This window comes from Chiloscyllium plagiosum, unplaced genomic scaffold (assembly GCF_037043375.1).
Source record: "Chiloscyllium plagiosum isolate Xiang-an unplaced genomic scaffold, Cpla_swu_hap1 HiC_scaffold_30, whole genome shotgun sequence".
Lineage (NCBI taxonomy): Eukaryota > Metazoa > Chordata > Chondrichthyes > Orectolobiformes > Hemiscylliidae > Chiloscyllium > Chiloscyllium plagiosum.
Window position 1 is genome coordinate 4,728,160 of NW_028270168.1, and position 11,513 is coordinate 4,739,672.

At 43.3% G+C, this 11,513-nt stretch overlaps 1 protein-coding gene across 13 annotated transcripts in view; it reads left to right on the forward strand.

Moving 5' to 3' along the window:
- LOC122563474 (proto-oncogene tyrosine-protein kinase Yrk-like) overlaps positions 1-8,743 on the forward strand; it is a 346,505-nt gene extending 337,762 nt beyond the window's left edge. For all 13 annotated transcript variants that reach the window (XM_087976674.1, XM_043717232.2, XM_087976677.1 and 10 more), the window contains 3 exons: positions 287-440; positions 4,388-4,519; positions 6,853-8,743. In XM_087976674.1, coding sequence (XP_087832800.1) covers positions 287-440; positions 4,388-4,519; positions 6,853-7,061 — 495 coding nt within the window. In that variant the 3' untranslated portion in view covers positions 7,062-8,743. The remainder of the gene's footprint in view (positions 1-286; positions 441-4,387; positions 4,520-6,852) is intronic.
- Positions 8,744-11,513: the final 2,770 nt, after the last annotated feature.

Consider the following 11,513-nt stretch of genomic DNA (forward strand, 5'->3'; position numbering starts at 1 on the left):
AATCAAACCCCCTCCCCAATCCCCTGCTGAGCTGAAGGATACTGCCTGTACTTGCTATGTCGCAGGACCTTGCTCACGTTTCACTTTAACAACCGCATGGAACCTTTGGAGATTCAGTTCCAGCAGCACTATTCATTCGGTTACAAAATTATTACAATAGTAACTGACCTTTCAATCTACCTCCAGTGATCATTTTGATTTATTCATTCCCTTAAGGCATCAATGGTGCTGCACTAAATGCTATCTCTTTAATGAATTGCTGTGGTTCTTCTCTCATTTCATACAGATTGCAGCAGGAATGGCCTACATCGAGAGAATGAATTACATTCACCGAGATTTAAGGGCTGCTAATATACTTGTAGGAGAAAACCTTGTGTGCAAGATTGCAGATTTCGGGCTGGCAAGACTTATTGAAGATAACGAATACACGGCCCGGCAAGGTATACTGTTCTCCTGCAACTCCAAATGTAGACTGATTGGAATTTTTTAGCATTTAATTTATATTTACACCAATTGCATATAAATTTATTTTTAATATTAAAATTTTAAACTGGCTATTTGTCTGTAGTGACTCATATCTAACTCCTTTGAGCATTAAGTTGAATATCCATTTTCTGTTCCTGCAGATGTAACATCTGTCAGGACCTGTCCATTTCTGGGAGTGTACGGAATGTTTCCCAAATACACATCTGGCAATAAATCCCGGTTTCCAGGTCTATATCCCAATGGTTCCTCACAATGCACACTACCCTGGAGAACCAGTTCGGACCAGTCACGAGAAAGGGGCCCATGTCTGGTTTAGGCAGCACTGTGGCAATCCCTGCACAGTACTGGAGAGTAAAATAATGCAAGCAAAATGCCCAAGAATCAATCATTTCTGATCCTGATTTCTGCACAGAAAATCATATCAAGCAATGGGGCAGCACGGTGGCTCAGTGGTTAGCACTGCTGCCTTACAGCGCCAGAGACCTGGGTTCAATTCCAGCCTCGGGCGACTGACTGTGTGGAGTTTGCACATTCTCCCCGTGTCTGCGTGGGTTTCCTCCGGGTGCTCTGGTTTCCTCCCACAGTCCAAAGATGTGCAGGTCGGGTGAATTGGCCAAGCCAAACAGCCCGTAGAGTTAGGTGCTTTAGTCAGAGGGAAATGGGTCTGGGTGGGTTACTCTTCAGAGGGTCGGTGTGGACTAGTTGGGCCAAAAGGACCTGTTCCCACATTGTAGGGAATCTAATCTAATCTAAAAGAAATGGTTAGAAGATGTGAAATAAACGATGCTACTTAATTAATTGAGAAATATTGCCTCAAAGCCATCAAAACATATTACTGCTGTCGCTGTCTCCTCTCTTTAATATCATCTGTTAGCTGAGGATCCCCATTAAGTGGATTAGATTCATTTGAATGTAGACAAAGAATACATTTGAATTCACAAAACACGGTGAAATATCTATCAAAGTTGATCTGGTTTTGCCTTTTTCGTAATGTAAAAATACTGCTTCAATCTTCAAAAGTTTGTTGTGAATCTCTCTTCCTGCCCCATTGTGGCGCTTACTAGTGAATTATTAACTTAATTACTTCTTTAATGTCCATTCAGCCAAGATGATGACCTTTAGTGATTCATTTATTTGCCACACAGCATCTGCTCTGTTTAATGGAACTTAACAGGAGCAATGTTAAATAGGATAAGGGTCACTCAGCCCATCCATCCCTGCTGTGCCATTCGAGATGATCATCTTGTCAATACCATTTCCCTGCACTTGCTCCATATCCCTGTTGTCATTAGTCTCTAGAGATCTATTAATCTCTGTCTTGAACCTGCTCAGATTGACCTTCCACATTCCTCTGTTGGAGAAAATTCCAAGGATTCACAAACCATAGAGTGAAAGAACCAGCCTTAAATGGTTTGTCCTGGTTTCAGGCTCAGCAGCCCTAGGGAAACATGCTTTCCACATCCACTCAGTCAAATGTTGTTAGAGTAGCTCTAAACAGATCCTAACTTGTTTGGCAGTGGTCCACCCTTGTAAGGGTTAACTTCTAAGAATTTAAGAATTTAACAAGAACAATGGATGGGATTTAATGACGTTCCTCTATGGAGACAGTGAGGCAGCCAATCAGGTGTGAGAGTGGTGGGTGAGGAGCCTTTGACCCCTCTGCCCCATTGAGGTCAATGGTGGGAAGATCCATGGAGGCCCTACTTGCTTCAGATTGGCCAGCAACTCCTGGTCAGCAGGATTCCTGCCTTCAAATTCTTGATCCTGGGGAATATCTACTGCTGCCAGGTTTACCAAAAAGGGGGCAACATGAGAGATTTCCATTGGCTCTACAGCCAGAGGTGGGACTCCCCTGGCATTGCCTCCATTAAATACTTCCCAATGTGTAGAACGAGCATGTTTCAAGCAGGGAGCAGGTGTTTTAGGAACCAATCACATCAATGTTGGTAGGTAGGAAGCCTTTCTCATTGGTTTGTAGATTAGTGACCAATTATCAACAGGCTACTAGTTGTAGGCTGAAACTCCATTCTTACCCAACTCCCCCACCTGCAGCTCATCTATAACCAGACATCCCCCACCATTTGAACCACTACCTATGTAAACAATACTTGCAATGAGTTTGGGTTACAATGAATCATTGAGTCATAGAGATATACAGCACGGAAACAGACCCTTTGGTCCAACTCATCCTTACTAACCAGATATTCTAAATGAATCTAGTCCCATTTGCCAGCATTTGGCCCATATCCCTTTAAATGCTACCTATCATATCCCCATCCAGATGCCTTTTAAGAAGTGTCATAATCCTCCAAACAATCCCTGCTTTTTTTTTTAAAGAAAACAGTCCTCTTCCTATTCCAATCCACAATCAAAAATACAGAATAATAAAAAGAAATGACCTGTATATCTTTCAAACCACCTCCTCCCTCTATGGCACAAAACCCTACCGTTGTCCATAACATACTTGAGTGTTAGCCCAATATAGTCTCCAGAGCACCTGATATTCACTGGATGGAGCTTATTGAGGCCAAATGATTAAAGTTCCCCATTCCTAGTGAGATCAATCCATTTTTACAGTAATTGGGAAACCTCTACAGTTGGTTCTGATATAACATGATAGTTCTGGTCTCATGCAATCTTGTATTATATGAAAATCACACAATAGCCACCCCATTTAAACTAATGGGGCCAGAATCGTGTTATAGCCAATACAGGTAAGGAAAGTTTGCGTTCAACAAATAGCGGTCTAAATTCTTCAACCGCGTTAAAGTCAATAGCAGAATTGACTGTACACTGAACTTCACCACGGTTAATCTCTCTACACAGGGTTTCACTTTTCCTCAACAACCACTGATATTATCACCTCCGTATACACTGATTGAGGCACCATCTTTCATAATTCAGGGTGTACTCAGATTTGAGAGAGGCAGACCGATCATAGAATCCATATAGTGTGGAAATAGGCCATTCGGCCCAATAAGTCCACACCAACTCTCTGTAGGACACCCCACCCAGACCTGTACCCATACTTCCCATGGCTAACACACCTAACCTAGGCATCCCTGAACACTATGGGCAATTTAGCATGCATGGCCAATCCACCTAACCTGCGCATCTTTGGACTGTGGCAGGAAACCGGAGCGCCAGGAGGAAACCCACACAGATACAGGGAGAATGTGCAAACTCCACACAGACAATCACCTGAGGGTGGAATTGAACCTCGGCCCTTGGCGCTGTGAGGCAGCAGTGCTAGCCACTGAGCCATTGTGCCATATGCTTCTGAGCCACTTACACAAAACTTCATGCATTTGACATATCAAAAAAAATGTTTTGCTGCAGAAATTTCACAACATTTGAACTGAATTGAATGGTTTGATCCTTTTCCTTGCACTTATTTTGTGGACAAACTGATTACGTGCAACCGAGTGACATGGAATAGTTATAATCCAAAGATGTGCAAGTTAGGTGAGTTGGCCATGCTAAATTGCCCATAGTGTTCAGGGATGTTTAGGTTAGGCGCATTTGTCAGGGGGTAGATGTAGGGTTTAGGGAATGGGTCTGGGTGGGTTACTCTTCGGAGGGTCGGTGTGGACCTGTTGGGCCGAATGGTCTGTTTCCACACTGTAGGTAATCTAATCTAATCTAATCTATTATAGTTTCTAGTGAGAATTGAAATGGCTCCTGTTCCAATGAAAGAAACTGACTTTTAAATCCCTGTGTGGCACAGCAGAATTAAAGAGCCCAATCCCATGATTTCCTTCGATTTTCCTCTGCATGATCTCTCTCTCTCATTCACCAAAGTCCATTCTTTCTGTCACAGGCAGCTCTAGTCAGTTTGGGTTCTGAAACAATAAAAAGAGCAGAGCAAGAAGCAATAATACAATCTTTCTGCTCAATACAGGGGCCAAGTTTCCAATAAAGTGGACAGCACCTGAAGCTGCTCTTTTTGGAAAGTTTACAATCAAGTCAGACGTGTGGTCATTTGGGATTCTATTGACAGAGCTGGTTACCAAAGGAAGAGTTCCATATCCAGGTAAGAATGTAGGTGTAGAACTGTAAACACAAGAGCTTCACTTTGTAACCATCTTGTGCTGGCTAGGTCTAAATCTTGCACTCTATGATGTTACCATTTGAATGTTTTTCGCATCAAATTCTTCTGCCTGTTTTTTTAAATTAAGGATTAGCCTTTGTATAGTGACATTTCACAAGCTTCTTCCAAACTATAACGTTCAAACTCTATGAAGGAAGAATGGGGCACCTGGACTAAAGACTGGAGCACAGCCCCTTCTACTTATTGAGGACCTAAAGAGACAGGTTAAATAATTAATACAAAGCCAGAAAACACTCAGCAGGTCTGTGAAGAGAAACAGTGTTAGTGTTTCATGTGGTGATGTGTCTTCATTAGGTAAGTGACACGTTAGATATGAGAGGAACCTCGATTATCCGGCATTCGATGAACAGAATTTTGGATTATCCGAACAAGGTCTCAAGGTCCTGATACTTGACTAACTATGTTACCTGGCATTCGATTATCCAGCATTCGATTAATTGAAAGAAACACTCCCTGCCTGTATCCTTCGGATAATCGAGGTTCCTCTGTATGTGTACAAATTACTGATGGGCCCCAATGCACATTGGCAGAGTGATCAAAAAGGTGTTCTTCATGATCATGGGCTCTACAAATAGAGGCACCGAACACAAAAGCAAGAAAGCTCTGATCAAACTTTGTGAAACACTTTCACCCTTCAACTGGGAACATTTGTTCTCGGCATGGGATTTTCAGCGAGATGTGAAGGATTTCGAGAGATTGCAAGAAAGATTCTTGAGATTGGCTCTCCAGAATTTAAGGATCACAGTTCTGTGGATCAACTGGAGAAGCTGGTGTTTGAAAGGAAGAGTTTTCACACCAGTCTCTGCCAGGAGCTGCACAACTGAGATGCTTTGAAATAACCATTCTTTCTCTCACCATGTGAAAATGGCACAATTCAGATCAGGAACTCACTATTTAAGAGTTGGTAAACCAACCCTATGTTCCCTTTATTCCATGGTGCTTATTGCATTTATACATCCATTGTTCGAGACTGAGGTCCACAATAACGAACTAAGAATTAAAAATGAAATAAATCCTTTCAAGTCATTAATTACAAGTAGATACCTGACCCTATTTCAAAACTTTTCTTTGGGAGTGTGCACAGCGCACACACTGTGTTAAGAGAAACCTTTAACCATTGGTTTCTCGATTGAACAGTGAGGAAGAAGAGTAATGTGTGTTGATTCTGATTCTTAATCATGGAATAAAGAAAAACAGGCATTTATGTAGTGCCTTTCACAGAATGGCCCAAAGCACTTCACAACCAATGAAGCACTTATGAAGTGTAGTCGCTATTTAATGTAGAAATTTCAGCAAGCCTCACTCGTGCAATGTGATAGTGACCAGTGACTTGTTTTTGTGAAGTTAATCGAGGAATAAACATTGCCTGGGTCCTGAGAGATGGCACCCAGTTTTGTTTGAAATACTGTATTGGGGTCTTTTGAATCAATGTGAGAGGGTAAACAGAGCCCTGTTTAAAGTCTCAAGCAAAAGCACAGCACTTACAGCATTGCAGAGCTCCCTGTGTATTAAACTGGAATACCAGCTGGATTTTTGTGCTCAAATCCTGGGAGTTGGGCTTGAATCCAGAACCTTCTGAGCAAAGCAAAAATGTTACCCACCGATAGAGAGGAACATAAGAACACAGGAACAGGAGTAGGCCATTCAGCCCCTCAGACCTGTTCCACTATTCATCATGATCTATGGCTTAACTCTTATCTGTGACCCATCTCCCATAATATGTTTATTTAACAAAAAAATTATCAACCTCAGATTTAAAATTTGCTATTTGTGGAAGAGAGTCCCAAACATTTCCCACCCTTTGTGTGTAGAAGTGCTTCCTGGCATGTCTCATGAATGGTCTGGCCTTAATTCTCAGACCCTGGTTCTAGAAAGACCAACCAGTGGAAACAGTTTATCTTTATCCACTCTGTCTTTTCTGTTAACATCTTGAAGATTTCGATCAGATCATGCTTTAACCTTCGAAATTCCAGAGAAAGGAGGCCAATTGTATCCTCTGTCCCCATAATTTAAATCCTGAAGCCCAGGTATCATTCATGCAAGCCAACATTGTACTCCATCCAAGGCCAATCTATCCTTCCCAAGGTGTGGTGCCAGGATCTGCTCACAGTTCAGGGTATTGGATAACTGGAGCATAACGTCTGTATCTATGTACTCTCGTCCTCTGGATATAAAAGCCAGAATTCCATCAGCTTTCTTTGTGAGTGAGCCACCAGAGAGCAGATGTAACCTTATCATCTCCTTGTGTCTGTTAGGAATGAACAATCGCGAAGTTTTGGAGCAGGTGGAGCGAGGATATCGAATGCCATGTCCGAACGCCTGTCCGGGTTCTCTTCATGACCTGATGATCCAATGTTGGAAGAAAGACCCAGAAGAAAGGCCGACCTTTGAATACTTACAGTCCTTCCTTGAGGATTACTTCACAGCAACAGAACCCCAGTACCAGCCTGGGGAAAACCTGTAGAAACTCTCTGGCAATTGGAACACTCCTTAGCCAATGACAAACCACTTTTCTGATCAACTGTGTTCCAAGGCTGCTGAGCCTGGAGCCTGTGCTGTAATGTAATCGCAGCCTAAACACTGGAGGAACACATCAAATATGAGAGCTACCATCACACATGTCCAATTAACAGAACACCCAAATAGTTTTGGGGTTAACGGCCTCCGCTTTCTTTGCCGCAATTAATTTTTCTTTTATTGTTAAAGGCAGAACTCAGCAAAACGGTTCCAGGGTGGGGGTGGGTGTGTTCAGTGAGTTATGGCAGAGATGTACTGATGTTGTTCAGCAGTGTTGGGCTCCAGAGACTGGGTATTCCATGGACTTGACAGGGTCTGTCAGCAGAATCCAGAGCACAGCCATTGCCTGTGGTTTCCAGCCAGTGATTTGGTGTGTTGCTGTCAAACACACTGTGTAGGAAGACGACTGATCTGCTATGCTTATTTAACAATGTTGCATTGGACCATGCTAATTCTTTTCCTTCTTAATTAACATTTCACTGTGCAATTATATTTGATTTACCATATTTCCAGAAATATTTTACTCTGAGATTTGTACAATTTTGTAGGCCCAACACCTGAGGAAATGCTTTTTGAAAAGATAAATTTTATACACTGGTGTAAGGCCAGCAAAGATGGCCTAGTTTAGTCACTGAGTAGCATGTACTTATACTGTAAATACAGTCTGTTTAGTACCAGTGTTAAAGTAAGGATTACCAAGAAGGAGCCCAATGTACATGACATGGTATAGGAGAGTGTGACGCTATGAAGTTTAAGTCTCTGGGTATTTGTGAACAGGGCAACAGTTTTATAGGATGAATATCTGAAAAGATAATGATGTACTGGCTGCCTGAAATATTGTCATTTAGAGGAATTGCTCCCAGGTGGGAAGCTGCGTCACATCAATCCCAAGGATGATAGTGGTCTGTCCATATTGGTGACCTCAGCCATCGAGCATCCTGACTGAAAGATGCTGCTTGAGGGTTTCTGCTGCCCCTGTGCTTGCAGTTTCTGGTTAGGTGGACGCTGTCAATTAGCACCTGAACAAAATCTTCAAACACATCGAGACAACACTGGTACTCTGCGACACCCATTGCCTTCAGAGAAAGGCTTGCATTGTAAGAAAATATAAGGTCAAACCATCAGCAGTGCTGGCCATTTTCAATCTACCCTGCGATGACAGAACTGTGACTGTCCAGAGGACTGAAACGTGTTTCCCGATTTCTTCAGCGATGAAAATCAGCTTGTTTGGAATAACCAAGAAGCTTCAGGTTCAAAATCTAATCCAATCAAATTTCAGCAAGTGTTTGGAGCGAAAAGGAACTGGATTTAATTTTTTTTTTTGAAAGTTCGACTGTGCTTTATTTAAATGTTTTTTCACCTTCCTAACATGATCTGGATCGGCTATCTGATTGTTATTTTCTCATTGTTTCTGGCGCAAATTACATCAGGTTACGTTTTCGCTTGCTCTAAACTCTGCATTATTTCTTAACGTGTCATAGAATAGAGACACTTTTAGTGGACTTTCTTTCCAAAAAAAAGCTTTGTACAGCTTTTGTTGCGCATCATGTAAATTTGTTACTTTGGCGTGTTCACAAGTGACTCAATTGCAACAAAATACAATTGAATTAAAATTACTTTTACAGTCAATCTCAGTATCCAGACTCTGATAAAATGTGGACTTTTTAAAATCTTCCTTTTCCTGCCCTGACAGTTTTGACTCTTGATAGAATACACTCATAAAAGCCCCTCCACTCCTCTTGTAGCATTTTTCCTGTCCTTGTCCAGGTCTTTGTGCAGGAGGGGAGTAACTGTCAGACTGTCTCCACAGCCAGTCTATAGCCATTAGTAAATGGCCTATCCAATTTTCAGTTTTGGATCTCATTATCATTCTGTCCGTGACTTGCTGAGTCTGTTTAAGAAGGAAGCTGCTGATCAGAGAAGCCCAACACTCTAGGAGCTCTATCCCTCCCAATTGTATGTTAAGTGTTGAAAAGTGTAGCACTGGAAAAGCACAGTAGATCAGGTAGCATCCGAGGAGCAGGAGAGTCGACGTTTCAGGCATAAGCCCCTTCATCAGGAATGTGGGGGTTGGGTGGGGATAGGGAAAGGGGCTGAGAGATAAATAAGAGGGGATGGGGCTGGAGAGAGGTAGCTGGGAAGGTGATAGGTGAATGCAGGTGGGGGTAATGGTGAATAGGTCGGAATGGAGGGTGGTGTCGTTAGGTGGGAAGGAAGACGGACAGATAGGACAGTTTAAGAGGGTGGTGCTGAGTTAGGGGGTTGGACCTGGGATGAGGTGGGGGGAGGGGAGATGAGGAAACTGGTGAAATTGACATTGATGCCGTGTGGTTGGAGGGTCCCAAGGCGGAAGATGAGACATTCTTCCTCCAGGTGTTGGAAGATTTGGCAGTGGAGGAGGCCCAGGTCTTACATATCCTTGGCAAAGTGGGAAGATAATTATATGTTAAGGGAAGTGGGAGGTAATTCAGTGACAGGTCTGCATTAGACAGCCCAGAAAGCAATAATGTTATCTTTATGACTTCACAAGAAATCATTTCAAAATGTTTAACTTAGCCTCTGAGCAGCCTCTAAAGGCCAGGCTAGCCAGTGAAGGTGACAATGCACAAAGTGTGTACAGCAAATGCTTTGTGCATTCGAGCGGGAACATTGATTCTATAGGAGACTAATTTACATGGAACGATGAGGCAGCTGATTGCTTTCAGCCGGTGCTATGAAAATGCAGAATCCTGAATGTTGATAGAATTGACGACCCTGTGTCCATAAGATGGCAAAGCTGAAGGGTGGGACGTGAGTGACAGTGGAATGCTCACTGGACAGGTCAATACCTAAACCCCAGGAAAGGCTGTCGAAACTTCACATTGATTAGGCACATGTCAATGTCAAGGTTTCTGGAAATGTTATCCTTCTGTGACTGGTCACTTGTATCCCACATTCATGCTTCTGTTCAATTAACTGCTGACTAATTAGAAGTTTCTGCTTATGATGAACAGACTTTTCATGTCAACTGCAGAGATCCCATTTTATCGTCATTTTATGCTTGATAGGCTCACTCTACCTATTTTCTTGTATAAAAATGTTTTGGAGTTTGTGAGGAGTGTTTCAAGAGAATATACTGATTCAATAACATATCCTCAACAAAAGTACATAGCTTGAAATATTGTTAACAATCCTCTGAACAAATAACTTTAAGTTTAGAAATAATTATTGAACATGGGTAGTTATTGTGTCATAACGATCATTATTGATAGAAATATAGACAATTTGAGTAAGTGTAGGGCATCCAGCCTTTAGTGTCTGCTCTGCCATTCAGCGTGATCATGGCAAATCATTCAACTCAATCCCCTGCTCCTGCTTCCTGCCCCACATCCTTTGATCCCTTTAGCCCTAAAAACTATATCTAATTCCTTCTTGAAAGCATACAATGTTTAGACCTCATCCACTTTCTGTGGCAGAGATTTCTATAGGGTCCCACCCTCTGGGTGAAGACATTTCTCCTTATCTCAGTCCTAAATGGCCCACCTTGTATCCTTAGACTGTGACCCCTAGTTTTGTACACCCCATGGTTGGAACTGGGGTAAGGTGGGGGAAGGGGAAATGAGGAAACTTGTGAAGTCCACATTGATGCCCTGGGGTTGAAGTGTTCCAAGGCGGATGATGAGGCGTTCTTCCTCCAGGCGTCTGGTGGTGAGGGAGCGACGGTGGAGGAGGCCCAGGACCTGCATGTCCTCGGCAGAGTGGGAGGGGGAGTTGAAATGTTGGGCCACGGGGCGGAGTGGTTGATTGATGCAGGTGTCCCAGAGAGGTTTCCTGAAGCACTCTGCAAGGAGGCGTCCAGTCTCCCCAATGTAGAGGAGACCGCATCGGGAGCAACGGATACAATAAATGATATTGGCGGATGTGCAGGTAAAACTTTGATGGATGTGGAAGGCTCCTTTGGGGCCTTGGATGGAGGTGAGGGAGGCGGTGTGGGCGCAGGTTTTGCAATTCCTGCGGTGGCAGGGGAAGGTGCCAGGATGGGAGGGTGGGTTATTGGGGGGAGTGGACCCGACCAGGTAGTCACGGAGGGAATGGTTTTTGTGGAAAGCAGAAAGGGGTGGGGAGGGAAATATATCCCTGGTGGTGGGGTCCGTTTGGAAAGGCAGAAATGTCGGTGGATGATGCAGTTAATGCGAAGGTTGGTAGGGTGGAAAGGACAGGGGCTTCTGTCCTTGTTACGGTTGGAGGGGTGGGGTCTGAGGTGGAGGTGTGGGATGTGGACGAGATGGGTTGGAGGGCATCTTTAACCATGTGGGAAAGGAAATTGTGGTGTCTAAAGAAGGAGGCCATCTGGTGTGTTCTGTGGTGGCACTGGTCCTTGTGGGAGCAGATACAGCGGAGGCGGAGGAATTGGGAATAC